The sequence below is a fragment of the Raphanus sativus genome, unplaced genomic scaffold, assembly GCF_000801105.2.
Source record: "Raphanus sativus cultivar WK10039 unplaced genomic scaffold, ASM80110v3 Scaffold2395, whole genome shotgun sequence".
NCBI classification, from domain to species: domain Eukaryota; kingdom Viridiplantae; phylum Streptophyta; class Magnoliopsida; order Brassicales; family Brassicaceae; genus Raphanus; species Raphanus sativus.
Genome location: NW_026617703.1, coordinates 1 through 15,790, shown reverse-complemented (window position 1 = coordinate 15,790; position 15,790 = coordinate 1). Strand labels below are relative to the sequence as shown.

At 36.2% G+C, this 15,790-nt stretch overlaps 3 protein-coding genes and 1 pseudogene across 3 annotated transcripts; 2 read left to right on the top strand and 2 right to left on the bottom strand.

Moving 5' to 3' along the window:
• Positions 1 to 829: 829 nt before the first annotated feature.
• LOC130505579 (leucine-rich repeat receptor-like serine/threonine-protein kinase At2g14510) lies at positions 830 to 8,427 on the top strand. The gene is made up of 13 exons (XM_057000179.1): positions 830 to 911; positions 1,027 to 1,567; positions 2,720 to 3,198; positions 3,290 to 3,434; positions 3,574 to 3,645; positions 3,724 to 3,795; positions 3,865 to 3,942; positions 4,035 to 4,183; positions 4,266 to 4,462; positions 5,037 to 5,163; positions 5,264 to 5,329; positions 7,738 to 7,927; positions 8,022 to 8,427. Exons 1-13 carry the CDS (start codon positions 830 to 832, stop codon positions 8,425 to 8,427), a joined length of 2,604 nt encoding a protein of 867 aa, XP_056856159.1.
• Positions 8,428 to 9,064: 637 nt separating this feature from the next.
• Positions 9,065 to 10,162, bottom strand: LOC130505580 (F-box protein SKIP19-like). The gene is made up of 2 exons (XM_057000180.1): positions 9,855 to 10,162; positions 9,065 to 9,668 (listed from the first exon to the last, which is right to left on the bottom strand). The coding sequence occupies exons 1-2, from the start codon at positions 10,160 to 10,162 to the stop codon at positions 9,065 to 9,067; spliced, it is 912 nt and encodes a 303-aa protein (XP_056856160.1).
• A 342-nt stretch (positions 10,163 to 10,504) lies between these two features.
• LOC130505581 (F-box protein SKIP19-like) lies at positions 10,505 to 15,439 on the bottom strand. The gene is made up of 2 exons (XM_057000181.1): positions 15,129 to 15,439; positions 10,505 to 11,163 (listed from the first exon to the last, which is right to left on the bottom strand). Exons 1-2 carry the CDS (start codon positions 15,437 to 15,439, stop codon positions 10,662 to 10,664), a joined length of 813 nt encoding a protein of 270 aa, XP_056856161.1. The 3' UTR covers positions 10,505 to 10,661.
• LOC130505582 (uncharacterized) lies at positions 11,177 to 12,691 on the top strand (annotated as a pseudogene).
• Positions 15,440 to 15,790: the final 351 nt, after the last annotated feature.

Genomic DNA, 15,790 nt, shown 5'->3' with positions numbered 1-15,790 from the left:
ATTGATAGTAGTATAAAAAATATATTGTTTGGAAACATTGATAGTAGTATAAAGAAATAAATATATTGTTTGGAAACATTGATAGTAGTATAAAGAAATAAGTATATTGTTTGGAAACATGGATAATAGTATAAAGAAAAGAATTTAAATGATTTAATGTATGTTTAACTATAAAGTATAAAGTTGTATTTAATTTAAAAACTTACAAAATAAATATTAGGTCCAACCGAATGTTTCTGTTTAATAAGATAGATGAAAACGCAACATTTGATTCTGTTTATAATAAGTTATAGCTTTGGTTAGTTGGTAGTATATTTTTTTATAATAACTTTCAGTTTTCTGACTTTGAAAATGCTACATGAATTAAATCAAAGTTCAAGACCCGACAAAAAGAAAATCAAATTTGTCTTAGTCAAAATAAAGAGATGTTATATTTAATTTTGTTCTTTGAGGATTTCTTTTCCAGGTGACTGGGAGTGATAGAACCATATATTATGAGAAAATCATGGCAAAGTATATTAGACTACCAAGTTTTTGTTTGTTTTAGACTACCAAGTTGGTTTCGACCGCTTCCTTGAAATTTCTCGTTCCACCATTTGTATTAGATAATTATGTTTATGTCGTTTACTATCTCCAAGTGACGTTTCCATAAGTTGACATTGCCATTCTTTTAGTTTCAGTATTCATAAGCGGGGTTACTATACTAATAAAAATATATGTATAATATAGATATGACTTTATATGTTTCAAGAGTTTTAGTAAGTTTTCATAATGTTTTAAGAGTTTTTGGTTAAGTTTTCATTTGGTTGAGGACTGAGAATAGTCGAGGATGAAGACTCTCAACAAAATTCTGTTACTCGCTTGTGCCACTTTCTCCATTATACATCTTGTTAAACCTCAAAATCAACAAGGTATTTTTTTACTGTCTTTCACTTCTTCTTTCTTCTTTTAATATTATGGATATGTGTATCTTTCACCCTATAAAAGTTTCTATATCGAATATTTTCCTATCCGATATATTACCAGGATTCATCAGTTTGGATTGTGGATTACCTTCTAACGAGCCTCCTTATAACGAACAGTTCACCAATTTAACATACATATCTGATGCCAATTTCATCCACGGAGGAAAAACTGGTTATATCCAAAATAACTCAGAGACCGCCTTTGTATCGAAGCCAAACAGGGTTTTGAGATATTTTCCTGATGGAATAAGAAACTGCTATAGTCTAAGTGTCACACAGGACACAAAGTATCTCATCAGAACCGTGTTTGTATACGGCAACTACGACGGTCTTAGTAGTCCCCCACGCTTTGACCTTTATCTTGGTCCTAATATTTGGACATCTTTAGATCTTAGAAATTCGGGTATGGCCGCGACTGAGGAGATCATTCACATCACAAGATCTAATGGTTTAAATATATGTGTTGTTAAGACAGGGACAAGTACACCATTTATATCAGTCATAGAATTAAGACCATTGCCATATGATACTTATACTACTCGAACTGGTTCCTTGAAGACTATAGGGCACTTCTACTTCAACAAAACAGACAGAATTATAAGGTATGTCATCCTAATAGAATTACGACTATTTTTCTTCTGTACATTACCAATATATGATTTTATTTGTTGATGATAACTTGTAGCGCAAGGTGTTAAGTGTTAAGTTCTCACATCTAAAGTTCTAAAGTAAAACTAGATTTTGACCCGCGCTTCCGAAGCGCGGGTATTATTTTTCACTTTTATGAAAAATATTATTTGTTTGTAATTATTGAATGTATTTATTTTATCAAAACTTTCTTTATAATAAATTCGATATATTAGAGTGCCTTTGGTAAACTATGTGTTTCTCTGATTTTATTTTATTTTCTTTTCAATCAATATATTTATTTGGATTATTGTTAAAATAAATGATTTTAGAGTATAATTGTACAATACTTTTATATTGATATTTTGTTTAAACAATATGATATATTTATATATTAATTAAATATTTACATTGTAATTTGTATACAATTCAACATATTTGTCTAGTTTGTTATTAAAAGAAATGATTTTGAATTCAAATGTACAGTACTTTTATATTGTTTTTTCTTCAGTTCATATAATTTTTAAAAATAAATTTCTTTCAATATAAGCTATATCAAAAATTAGTCAACTAAAGAATCTATAAACAATTATTTACATAGCAATATAGAATATTTATATATTAATTCAGTTTAATATATAAAGTATTTATCACTGCCATATTTAAAATGAAAGTTTATTGATATATTTTTAGGTTGCTACAAACCAACCCGGACCGAAAATGATCCAAATCGAACCTCCTACGATATTTATAATATTCGAATGATATTTATTTAATTTAAAAATCTAGGGGAAAAATATTGTGTATATATGATCAATTAGTGGTTTCCTAAAATGTAGGAAGTTTAAATGAATTTGCTGATTTTATTTGGATAGAGATATTCTTTATAAATGCTATCCAAGTAACCAAACAAACCAAATATTTTTAATACTCTTGTCCAAGTATCCAAACACACCGAAATTGTACTTCAGCTTTAATAAGATAGATATAAGAGAAAGTGTCTTTAGTTCAAAAAAAAGAAAGAGAAATTGTCAATCCATTAATTAGTAATTGGTTTCGAGTTCAAAGTTTATGTTTTTTCCTTTTTTTCTACTTATCCATATAAGGCTAATACTTGACTGTGGCAGTTACCCCAAGGATGTATATGATCGTATTTGGATTCCATATTTTCCACTAGAATGGACTCAGATAAACACAACACTGAATGTAAGTACCGTTTCTAAAGGCTATTACCCACCAAGAGATATAATTACGACCGCGGCCATACCCACTAATGCCAGTGAGCCTTTCACCTTCACCTGGAAGTTGGAAACCTCTGACAATGAAACGTATGCTTACCTTTACTTCGCCGAGATCCAACAACTGCTGGCCAATGAAACTAGGGAGTTCAAAATTTTGGGGAATGGTAAAGTTGATTACGATTCCTATAGTCCTATGAACTTTGAAGCAGAAACTTTGTTCAACTCTGCATCGGTCAAATGCGAGGGAGCTGTATGTCGTCTACAGCTGATCAAAACTCCCAAGTCGACTAAACCACCCTTAATGAATGCCATAGAGATTTTCAGCGTCATACATTTTCCACAGTCAGAGACAAGTACAGATGATGGTATATAAATGGCCATTGTAGTTATATGCTTGCATATAAACGTAACTTATAACTTATAGTTATATGATGTTTGTTGTTGTACTTTTGTTAGTCATGGCCATCAAAAGCATCCAAACTACTTATAATTTGAGTAGAATCAGCTGGCAGGGCGATCCATGTGTCCCAAAGCAATATTCTTGGATTGGTTTAAGCTGCAACATTGTCGATACTTCCACACCACCAAGAATTATAGCATTGTAAGAACATTCGAACTAAATATTGAATTATTATTACAAAAAAAATATATATATAATTGTGTTACAAAAAAAAACATAACTAGACATTGTTCTCAAACTAAAATGTATCTTTGCCTGGCGTCTCTGACTATGCAAACAGAGATTTGTCTAAAAGTGGATTAAGTGGAATTATACCCCCAAGCATACAAAATCTAAGCCAGCTTCAAGAACTGTACGTAACTCCTTGATAAAATAAAAATAAATGTTTATTTGGTTAATCGCTTTACAATTATTTCCTGATAAACTATAGGGATTTATCGAATAACAACTTCACTGGAGAAGTGCCTGAGTTTCTAGCCAATTTGAAATTATTGTTGGTCATGTAAGTTCTCAAAGAAAAACAAAATTCTTTAATCCTCATTGGTTTCTAATGATTTATCCACATCCACAGAAACTTAAGAGGAAACAATCTCAGAGGTTCTGTTCCTCAATCCCTTCTTGATAGAAAAAAGGATGGACTAAAGCTATCGTAAGATTTTGTTTTCAGTTTATCTTCTTTTAATCATCATATCCACTCTTGTTTTAAATATTTTATCTTCATTAATGTTTTTTCATCTTTAGTGTTGATGCAAATATCAAGCAATGTGGTTCATGCAAATCAAGAACCCGGGTGGTGGTGATTGTTGTGTCTGTTTCTTGTGTGGCCATTATCATAATCGTGTTGGTTCTCATCTTCTTTTTCAGAAAGAGAAAGAAATCAACTTGCAAAGGTAGTTAAAATTAATTAATATAATAACAATGCTCATGTCAGAAATATTAATCTCATGGTCGGTGTCAAAATTAAAAATGCAGTTATGCGTCCATCCTTAGAAATGAAACACAGAAAATGTACTTATTCAGAAGTCAAAGAAATGACTAATAACTTTCAAGTTGTTCTTGGTAAGGGAGGCTTTGGTGTTGTTTGTCATGGTTATCTAAATAGTGAACAAGTAACAGTCAAAGTTCTTTCTCAATCATCAACTCAAGGCTATAAGGAATTCAAAACAGAGGTATGCAACTCAAGGAAATCATGATTTATACCGAGTGTCGATCCAATACTTTTAGATACTCTAAGCAAACTTTTAACAACATATTTTTTACATTTTTTCCTAATATCATATATAATATAAAATATCACACATAATTTTATTCAACTCTATTAAAAGATACTTTATGAAGTTAATTATATAGCAATATGTGTTAGTATTATCACCAATATTTTGACTATAATCAATTATAATTTACTAAAATTAGTTGTTAATAAATCTCACATTTAAAAAAATTATTTTATTTATATTTTATAAAAACATTACTTATATTTTTATTTATTTTTACTTATATTTTTATTTATTTTTACTTATATTTTACTTATATTTTATATAATTTTATTAGAGTTTAATGTAAACATTATTTGTGTTTATTTGATGATAATAATAATAACATTCGTGAAAATATTAGTATTGTTTATATAATTTTTATTAATAAATATATTATACCTTTTTATACTATATGTCCTAAGCAATGGTTTGTGTGTTTTATTTTTTGGGCTGGTTCTGTTTGTACTTTTAAGTCGTTGATTGTTAGGTTGAACTACTTCTAAGAGTCCACCACGTCAACTTAGTAAGCCTCGTTGGATACTGTGATGAAGGAAATAATTTGGCTCTCATATACGAATACATGGAAAATGGAAACTTAAAGGAACATCTCTCAGGTAAACTACCTAGAATGTGGTAAAAAAAATTGAGTTGCCTATTTCAAGCCAAAGCTTTTGAACTTTTCAATGATTATTAACCATATGTTAATTTTGGCAGGAAAACGTAGAGGCTCTGTTTTGAATTGGTCGAGTAGACTTAAAATAGCCATCGAATCTGCGTTAGGTCTGTATAGATTTTATTAGTTTTTTTTTTTTGGTTAAAATGTTAAGATTTATAACCAGTTTTCCAATTTTACAGAGTTGTGGAGGCCACTTATTACAAGAAGAAGAGATTTTAGAAAAGACAGAAGACATAAACATTAACCAGTAACAAGAGAGAAAGAGAAGAAGATCTGCAACAGGGAGGGAGCTGGAGGAGGCCGCGAAGGAATGGAGAGCAGGCGGTCGCGAATCATCCTGTCTACACGGTTGATGGAAGCTTGCTGCGTGGAGGCCGTGTCCCTGAAGATTCTGAAGTTTCTTTCTCGCCAAAGAACATAGGTGATTACCTGCATTAGCAGCTTCAGAACTACTGGTGGACCTGAGGAAGACATCATTGGTGCCTGATTCAGCAAAGCAGAGCACGCAAGGAGAGAAACCGGAGGGGCCGATAAGTACGATGTACAGAAATGAGACCAAATAGCAACCGCATACGGACAGTGGAAAAATAAGTGATCATGAGACTCAGTTCCTGTTGAGCATAATACACAAGTCAATGGTACAGCCAGCCCCCAAGAAGAGAGGCGATCCCTAGTTGGTAGACGTCCAAGGATTGCTTCCCACGCAATGAAAGAGCACCTTGGTATTTCCTCCTTGAACCACACAAGCTTGTGCCAAGAGACTGTGGGAGCTTCAACTCGAATCCTGTTCCAAGTAGCTCTAGTGGAGAACTTTGGAACATATTGATCACCATTCCTCCATAAGTACTTGTCCGGTCCTCGTGATGCTGAAGGAGGGGTCATCGTGGAGAGGACAATTTGTAGAGTCAGTGCTTCTTCCGATCTGGCAGCCGGGAGGAACCAATTACCATTTACTACCGCAGTAGACACTGTCGCTGAAAGCGGAATACAGAGATCTCTCGGTCCCCTTTCTCCCAACGCAGTAATCAGAGGACCGAGGTCCGTCCACCAATCAAACCAAAAGGTCGCTGCTCTCCCATCTCCAACTGCACATCTAAGAAAGTCCATAACAGTCTCTCTACAGCTGATCATACCTCTTACTGTTGGAGACAGGCGCTGTGAGGACTGAGTCTCCCAATAGCTTTTCCTTTTGAATATATTCTGCTTCAGCCATTCAATCCAGATTGACGAGCCAGTCGAGAAGTAGTTCCAAACCCTTTTCAACCGAAAAACCTCCTGAAATTCTTCCAGCTTCCTGATTCCAAGACCTCCCTCATTCTTTGGTTTACAAATGTTGTCCCAGCTTACTCTAGCCCCTTGCGTTGAAGAGGTCCTGTTCCCCCAAAGAAAAGCCGAGCAGAGGGAATCAACTCTCGCATAGAAGCGTTTGGGAAGATCAAAGACCGAGCTCCAAAAGTTTACCATGCCATAGATCACGGAGACCACCATTCGCACTTTGCCGGCAAAGGAAAGGCTCTTGACCGTCCAGGAATTAAGCTTTGAGGTAATTCTCTCTAGAAAAGGCTGAAGCGTAGCAAAGCTTATCCTGTTCGGATCAAGAGGGAGACCGAGGTAGCGTGTGGGAAATGAGCCTACCTTGAAGCCTGCCAGATCACTTATAATAGCAGATTCTGTAGTAGAATAGCCACCAAAGAAAATCTCGGTTTTAGAGGGATTTATTTCCAACCCTGTCCACGATTTGAAAAGCGCCATCACCTCTTTTATACCAAAAACCGACTGTACAGACCCGTCTGAGAAGACAAGCAAGTCATCAGCGAACATCAAGTGTGTTATCCTTGGTACTTGACACAGTGGGTGCAGTATCATGCCTCCTTCGTCTACTGCCTTTCCCAGAAGCTTTGACATGACTTCCATGATCATGATAAATAGATAGGGTGATATTGAGTCTCCTTGCCTCAACCCTTTCTCTCCTGGAAAAAATCCTGCGAGCTCGCCATTTATTACAACAGAGAATCTTGGGGAAGTAATGCACTCTTTAATCCAAGTGATGAAGAGCGGTGGAAAGCCCTGAGCCTCAAGAAGCTTGACCACAAAGTCCCAGCACACTGTGTCAAATGCTTTCCTTATGTCCACTTTGAGCATACAACTCCTAGGACACTCAGCTGCATTATAACTCCTTATCAGTTCCGTCGCCATCAGTACATTGTCTCCCAAGCTTCGCCCTTTGAGGAAGGCAGTCTGATTTGGACTGACGCACAATTGTAGGATCGGTTTCAAGCGATTAGCAATAATCTTCGTGATCAGCTTGTAAACAATATTACAGCAGCTGATCGGCCTGTATTCCCCTAGCTTGCAGGCTTCCGGAGTTTTCGGAATGAGGCAAATGGCGGTTGTGTTAAGATCCTTCAACAAGCGGCCATTCCTAAAAAACTCTAGATTTTATTAGTTCCTATCATTTTTACTACATTTTCTTGAAAAAAACAATAATATGAAGGCGTTTTCTATGTAATAGGAATTGAATATTTGCATATTGGATGTAAGCCGCCAATGGTCCATAGAGATGTGAAAAGTACCAATATATTGTTAAGTGAAACTTATGAAGCTAAACTTGCCGACTTCGGACTTTCAAGATATTTTCTAGTGGGGAGTAACACTCATGTATCAACAAATGTTGCTGGCACTATTGGCTATCTTGATCCCGAGTAAGTGTATGCAACCGTAATTTTGAAAAGATGTCTACCTTCATGCTTGTTTAATGAAAAACAGTTCATACATCTTCAAGAACTTGTCATGCAGATACTACCAAAAGAATTGGTTAACAGAGAAGAGTGATGTTTATAGCTTTGGGATAGTGTTACTGGAGATTATCACTGGCCAACCTGTGATTGAAAAATCACGTGAGAAGTCTTACATAGTAGAATGGGCCAAGTCAATGCTCGCAAATGGTGATATTGATAGTATCATGGATCCGAATCTCCATCGAGGATATGACACAAGTTCATCTTGGAAAGCTCTTGAATTAGCAATGTCATGCATTAACCCTTCTTCCACAGAGAGACCAAACATGACAAGGGTTGCCCATGAACTCAATGAGTGTTTGGAGATATATGAGAGCTTAAGCAAAAAGAGCCAAGATGCAAATTCAACCAATTCCATGGGACATGGCATAAGTTTCATCAGTGATACTCCTTCAGCTCGTTAATCTTTTTATCTATATGTTTATACTCTACACAGGTTGTATTTAAGTCGGTAATGTGAATATGCTTAAAAGCTTCATCTTATCCAAACGGCTAAGTGATTCATATTTCTACAAGAGCTTGATGACCTCCCAACTGAGATAAAACAGTTTTTTTGTGCACCAGATAAAATAGTTTTATTATCTGTTCCTAAATATAAGATATTTTTGGTAAACATTATTCTTATTTTATAAAATATCATTAAAATTATAAATTAAAAATCATTCGACGGATGAGAAAATTAAAATAAAGTAGAAAGTATTCTTTTTTTTATAGATATCTTATATTCCGGAACGGATGGAATATATTAGTTCTGATGTTGATATTTGTGCTGAAGTTCTAATCAGAACAAGCTTAACTTAATCAATATTTTTGGAGAATAAGACTGCAGAATAAGCACAAAGCCTGGTTTCGATGATGTTGCAGAATAAACTAAAAAGTTTTCGAGTCAAAGGAAGAAGAAACTAATCATATAACTTGAAACCTGATTCGAGTTTTTAGATATTGTAGAAAGACAAAAGGCACAAAGCCAGTACTACTAAAGATCACTCACTACACATGGACACTCAGTCCACCGAATGCTTAAAGAGGTAAGTCCTGGTTCTAATCAAAATGATCAAGGTCAGAATGGTCACTAGCACCTGAGAGGTCATCGTCAAACTCATCTGCTGGTGCAATATCATCTTCTTCATCAGAGATGTCATAAAGATAATCGTCATCTTCTGATGAATCCATGTCGTGAACCGTTGCATCAAATGGGTAATCATGAGTCGAGTCATCAGGGCGCCTCACGACTCTGATCCTCTCGGAACACCGCTTCTCCAGATCCCCAACAAGGTTAACATTGAAACACTGGCGCAGATCGAGATACTCCAGGTTAGGACACCCGTCGAGAATGGCTTTTAAACCGACGTCCGTTAACCTGTTCCCGAAAAGCTGGAGGCGGGTGAGTCCGGGCATTGTCTCGGCGATTGCTAGAGCAAGATCATCGCACTCGTTTCGAGGACGCCTGTAACCCTCACAGTTTTTTCCGAATGACTTGAGATTTGGACAAGACTGGCCTATAACTTTCACAGACTCTGCTGACAATGCGCAGTATGAAGTCTCGAGGACTTCAAGCAAAGGAAGTTTCACAAGTATCTCTCTAAGTCCCTCGCTTGCTATTTGATAGCACAGTGCAAGTTTAAGGCTTCTCAGGTTACTTGACCTGCAAATAATAATTAATTATTTGTAAACTGTTACAAACATAATCAAAGAAGCCTAACCAGAGTGGTTATCTCTTAACCATATTAAACCAACATTCTATATCATCTAATAGCCTTCAAGAACATCACTAAACCCTAGATTTAGCAACTAAACAAGGGAGAGAAAGAGAGAGAGAGAGGGACGAAACCTATCGGCGATGTAACTGAGGAGTTCATAAGTAGCGACGCGCCAAATTTCGATCTCAACCAACGCTCCCTGGCTACGATCAACTGCGTGGCGGCACATCTTATCTAACTCGTGGTGACAGCTGTCTCCCCTGTGTGGGTTACTCATGTCAATCTTCCGCCACATCGAGGGGTCTTTACAGACTCGACGCCACGATGTGCACACTCTCTGCGCGTTTTCCAGTATCTCGATCCCACCGAGACGGTGCAGGATCGACGACGTCAGCTCCGGCGGAAGCTCCGCCCAGTCCGGATAATCTCCTTGATTCATCGCCATCGTAATGATCAAAGAAAGAGAGTGAGGCAGTTTCGTGACCTAATAATATCACAATCTAGTAGGTCTTCACGACCTCAACAATCAAAGTGAATATTCCTTCTTCCATTTAAATATATCCATATTGACTGAATCATATATATAGGGAAAGAAATTATCAGTTAAATTACATTCTATTAATTTAGTTTTATTTATTCTTGTGCGTGAGAAAAGTAAGAGATAACAATGTGTATTATATACATATTAAGTCTAATAGATTTCTCGTTGGTTTAAGTATCAAAGCAAAATAAGCACAACTCTCTCTGATCTTGCAAAATAAATTCCAAAGTTTGAGGAAACCAATCATATAATTTGAAACTTCAATCGAGTTTAGGTATTGTAGAAAGACAAAAGGCACAAGGCAAATACTACTAAAGACCACACACAAAGTTCACCGAAACTACTACGAGCATGATTAAAAGAGGCCAGGTCCCCGTAATGATCAAACGGTGCAAAGTCAGAATGGTCCATCGTAAAACTCATCATCTGACGTTTCATCGACATCAGAGACGCCATCATAAAGGTCGTCAACTTCTAATGTGTAATCATCAACCGGGTCATTAGGGCGTCTCAAAACATTGATCCTCTCGTAACACCGCCTCTCCAGATCCCCAACGATGTTAACATTGATGCACTGGCGTAGATCGAGATATTCCAGGTTAGGACACCCGTCAAGGATGGCGTTTAAACCGGCGTCCGTTAACCTGTTCCCGAAAAGCTGAAGGTGGGTGAGTCCGGGCAGTGTTCCGGCGATTGCTAGAGCAACGTCATCAGGGTTTTCCAACGTGTTTAGATTTGCACAAGAAGCTGGGACAATAGGTTCAAGAGGCTCTCCTGATAATGAGCAGTATGAAACCTCGAGGACTTCGAGTAAAGGAAGTTTCGCAATGACTTCTATAAGTCCCTCGGTTGCTATGAGATAGCACATTGCAAGTTTAAGGCTTCTCAACTTACTTGACCTGCAAATTAGCTATGTATAAAAGTTAGAAAAACATAATCAACGGGGCTTTGATAAAATAATGATCTTATTTGTTAACATATTCTTTTTTTGCATATCATAAACATATCATAATAAGTAGATTACAAACCTCTACCGGATTTGTCCCAGCGTCTGCCTCACCTTTATGTTCACTGGCTCGCCTCCAATGCAGCTCTCACTCTTCAGCTTGATTCACTCGCTATCACTCGCGAACAGGCATTTTCTCTCTAATTTGACAGAACTGAATCAATATGAGAAATTGAGTACCTCTGGTCGAATGATCGATCTTATTCTACATTTAAATTAGGCTCAAATGAGAGAGCAGACGCTGCTTGAAGAAAACAGTGCATATGAAATAAGATATCAATCTGTGAGGCAAAGATGCAAGATAAAAGACATGAAGCTGATTCTCTTCTTACAAAGTTGAACGTGAGTTCAAGTGCAGATAGTGTTTTGATATGAAAAGATTGTTCTTTTATTTTCTGGATTCTTGTTACCACTTTGGATCTGCTTGATATCTGGTCTGCAGGAGCTAGAAGAGGTTGCGGAAATCTTGAAAACTGAGCAAGAGGATGCACAAGCTTCTCTAAATGAAAGGCATTCCAAGAGCTCTGGTGAAGCTGTTATCCTACCTTATTGGAAGGGTAAAGATGGAGCAGATACAGAGGCGATGAAATTTTCTTATGCTACAGAAGTTGGAGAGTTTGATGAGTTTTTGTTTTTACTTTTTATTTGTATGGAATTCTTTTGTCTTGTATGCCTGAGTTCGTATAAGTTATTTTATTCTTTAGTGGTTAATGGAGAAGGTTCAGGAGTTAGAGAGGAGTTGGGTTGTTAAACAGGAAAGAGCACTGAAGCAGCCTTCTCCAGGTACTTATCTTCATCAACTTTCGTCATGTTCGCACACGCCAAACTTCAATCTGATTTGTTGTTAAAAAGGCCAAAAAACTATGTTAGATAGCTTATTTTCTGTAAGAACCCATCAGAGACCTGTTTTTGATTCCGTTAGAAAGGTTGATAGCCTGAAAAGTTCCATTCGGGTTATCTGAGTGGGAAGGTTTTTCTAACTCAGCTCAGAGAGAGAAGAGACTGGATAAACAACTCCATACTCTAATCGAGCAATTATCTGCAAAGCAGGTCCATCTCAAGCTATATCAATCTACATCCTTTAGACTGGTTCTTAACAGAAACCTTTGATATGCGTATCAGGTAGAAGCAGATGAGATCGCTGGTGAGATTCATTCGAGTGAGATGGAATTAGAGAGACTGAACAGTTTGTGGAGAAGATATGGGAGCTTTAACGTCGAGGGAAACGCTGCAAGGAACAAGTTCAAAATAACAAATTCAGATAAGGATTTGGATCAGACTATGAGGTTGATGCTCATTCCTACCTTCCGTAAACTGCTACAAGAAATGAGACGCAAACAAGGCTTATGTATTTCAGGTCAGCATTTGTCGTCTACATTTTGGCTTTGCACATCCTGGTATTCATCAAGATTTCTTTTTGAGATATTATGTACGACATTTTTATGTTGCGAATGGGGTCAAAACACTGCATATAAAATTTATAGAGATATGATAATTGTTCACAAATGGTTTTCCTTCCTCACATATATGAATACGTAACAATCAAATACTGAGACTCCTACAAGAATCTTTCTTTGCAATTTTTATTTTGCTGATTTAAGATGGTTGTCTCATCTACTCAATTCTTGACTGATGGTTTTTTACTTCTCTTTCTTCATCATTTGCAGCAAAGTATCATTCCAAGTATCAATCGGTCGAAGTAGCATTGCTTGTGCCGTGTCCATCAGCCTCAGTCTCAAATCCATCTTCTTCAATATGCTCCATACGAAACCATCCAAGTTCTGAATGTTGTTCTCAGAAATATGACATCGCAAAAGTAAGTACAAACTAAAAAATCACTGACTGAAAAAGATATTCACTGTATTTACTGTTTGTACCCATGTACTCTATTGTGATTTGAAAATTCAAATCATAAGTATTTGGAACAAGAATCAATGGTTCAATTCTGTTGTCCGGGCATTGTTAGGCCATAGAGACGATGAAAGAATTTTGTATAAGATGAGAGAGGAAAAATATTTAAAAGTTATGAAGAATGTTGAGGATCTGATGAATTTAGAGCCTCTTGAAGTTTATTTGAGTTGATTTTCTCATGTTTGTTCGTAGCTCTAAACATATTTGTTGTAACCTTTGTTGTGTTCTGAGAATAAGCTTTAATGAAACTGAGATTTTGAAATGTTTTTTATTTTGTTCGGTAGATTGAAGGTTCTCAGTCCATTAAAACTTGGAAGTTGCAGGGCAGGACCTTGAGGAGGCCCAATTTAGCTCATTTTGCTATATTGTTAAATCTAAGAATTTGCTAAGTTTTATGTGGAGACATGTCCTTCTGAGGTATCTGTTTTGTACGAGTAAAATCTAGCTCCTGCTTACGGAATATTTTGTTTGATACTGGTAAGGTTTTTTGAAGTTACCGCTGTTAACTCATTTTATTTTATCAAATTAGTGATTTTGATGTAAGTTTTATGATTACTTTAGAGTCGATAATCTGGAGTTCCTTTTTGTGGGTGCAACTGTTATAATAAATAACCAAGGTCTCAATATTTGGAGAGTTTCAAATTAAGACCGTTTATGCTGTTTTATTGGAACACCGATGAGTGAAGTCGATTCTACTCATTTCCACCGGAGTAGAGCTAATTGCATGACCAACTTCAAAATAAGTGAGTTATTGAGTAAGTTTTGTATGTCTTACTCAAGAAGTCAACTGATCAAAAGAGTGGAATAATCTGGTCACACGTTCATGCAACGACAACAGTTGGAAGGAAATACTTTCACATAACTACAAAGTCTAACCAAATAAGCTTACAAAATACAGAATGGACTCCTCAAATTCATAATTTTAAGTTTATAGAGGAAATGTTTCAGAAAAAAAAAAGAGGAACCGTAAAGTTTTAAAAACCTAACAAGAATAATAACAAAATCTAATCCTATTCCTAGCCATCAAGGTTTTTTAAAAACCATTTCTTATGTTTTACATAAGTATTGATAAATCGTCTTGTGCTGTATATTCAATAGAGATGAAAATAATTTCTTAGTTGCATATAAGATACTGTGATAAACTCAATAATATTTTGGATTAATATTATAAATATAAAATCAAAAAGTAAAATTACTTTTAACAGATTTGTAAAGTTGGGACAAAATGGATCTTCCCTAATTTTCCAACCATTATTATCTCACTGCAAAAAATACTATCAATCTATATATGAAATAAATTTATGTTAGTAATCCCGCGGCGTAGCGCGGGTATTGACCTAGTAATAATCAAAAAGGACAAGAAGCAAGTAAGCAAGCCACAGGTACAAAAAAACACTCTTTCCCTAGCATCCCAATAACCTTTAAGCTAACCATTTAGACCTCATATATAAGCAATAATAATGTTAAATGGTATCGGAAATTAAAAGTAAAAAAAATAATAATAATAATAATGTTAGAATCAACTATCAAGTGGATGTTTTATTCTCCAAAATGAATAGGGCAGATGACTAACTAACAGTCACAAATCTGTCTCTTGTCATTCAAGGCAAGGCCAACCCTGAGATTTCAGGACAGGAGAGGATTTAGTTACAGTTTTGATAAAAAAAATATTAAAATTTTGATTTAAAAAATAAATATTTGGTGGTTTATAGCTATATAATTTTTTTAAAAAATTTTGAGGACCTAGACGAATGTGTCACTTGACGATGTCTATTGATCTAGACAGATTGAAAGAGACTACTAATAGTACTATTTAAAAGAGCAACACAATATCCTCCAATAACAAACATATTTTCACAAGCTTCCATGAGAACTAGAATGATCTTTCTAAAGATCTGTTCACTAAACCTAGATTTAGCAAACAAGGGAGAGAGAGAGGGACGAAACCTATCGGCGATGTAATTGAGGAGATCATGAGTAGCGAAGTGCCAAATCTCGATCTCAACCAACCCGCCCTGGCTACGATCAACAGCGTGGCGGCAAATCTTCTCCAGCTCGTGACTGCTGCCTCCTGCCATGCATCCCAGGTCACGCATGTCGATCCTCCGCCACGTCAAGGGGTCTTTACAGATCCGACGCCACCGTCTGCACACTTTCTGCGCCGTCTCCAGTATCACCATCACGCCGAGACGACGCAGGATCGATGACGTCAGCTCCGGCGGAAGCTCCGCCCAGTTTGGATATTCTACTTGATTCATCGTTGCCGGAGTGCAAGATCTAAAAGGATCAAAAGACACAGCGAAGCAGTTACGTTACGAGACTCCCTCTTTAAGTAGCATAATCTGGTGGGGGCCCCTCGTGATTTCACTAAACTAATTTGGGCCAAGGCCAATATTAGGATGAAGAGTGAAGAGTCATATATTCGTATCAAACCGAAAATGTAAGGTGTATGGTGTGTTAAGGATACACAATATTCTAATATTCAATGTCTCCCTTCTACAGTTATGGAAAGCTTTTGTACTTAGCTAAACCTAGGTCTCCTCTCGTGTACAGTATTAATACTCTTGTAATGTCAACAGTGAATAATAAAAAGGTTTTTCTTCTTACAT

What these genes read in the sequence shown, in the direction of transcription:
- LOC130505579 (XM_057000179.1), top strand. Translation starts at nt 830, where the DNA reads ATGAAGACTCTCAACAAAATTCTGTTACTCGCTTGTGCCACTTTCTCC. An exon ending in AAAACAGACAGAATTATAAG is followed by an intron (nt 1,568 to 2,719) that starts GTATGTCATCCT and finishes TGACTGTGGCAG; the next exon opens with TTACCCCAAGGATGTATATG. An exon ending in TTGAAATTATTGTTGGTCAT is followed by an intron (nt 3,796 to 3,864) that starts GTAAGTTCTCAA and finishes CCACATCCACAG; the next exon opens with AAACTTAAGAGGAAACAATC.
- LOC130505580 (XM_057000180.1), bottom strand. Translation starts at nt 10,162, where the DNA reads ATGAATCAAGGAGATTATCCGGACTGGGCGGAGCTTCCGCCGGAGCTG. An exon ending in CTCAGTTACATCGCCGATAG is followed by an intron (nt 9,669 to 9,854) that starts GTTTCGTCCCTC and finishes TATTATTTGCAG; the next exon opens with GTCAAGTAACCTGAGAAGCC.
- LOC130505581 (XM_057000181.1), bottom strand. Translation starts at nt 15,439, where the DNA reads ATGAATCAAGTAGAATATCCAAACTGGGCGGAGCTTCCGCCGGAGCTG. An exon ending in CTCAATTACATCGCCGATAG is followed by an intron (nt 11,164 to 15,128) that starts GTTTCGTCCCTC and finishes GCTAATTTGCAG; the next exon opens with GTCAAGTAAGTTGAGAAGCC.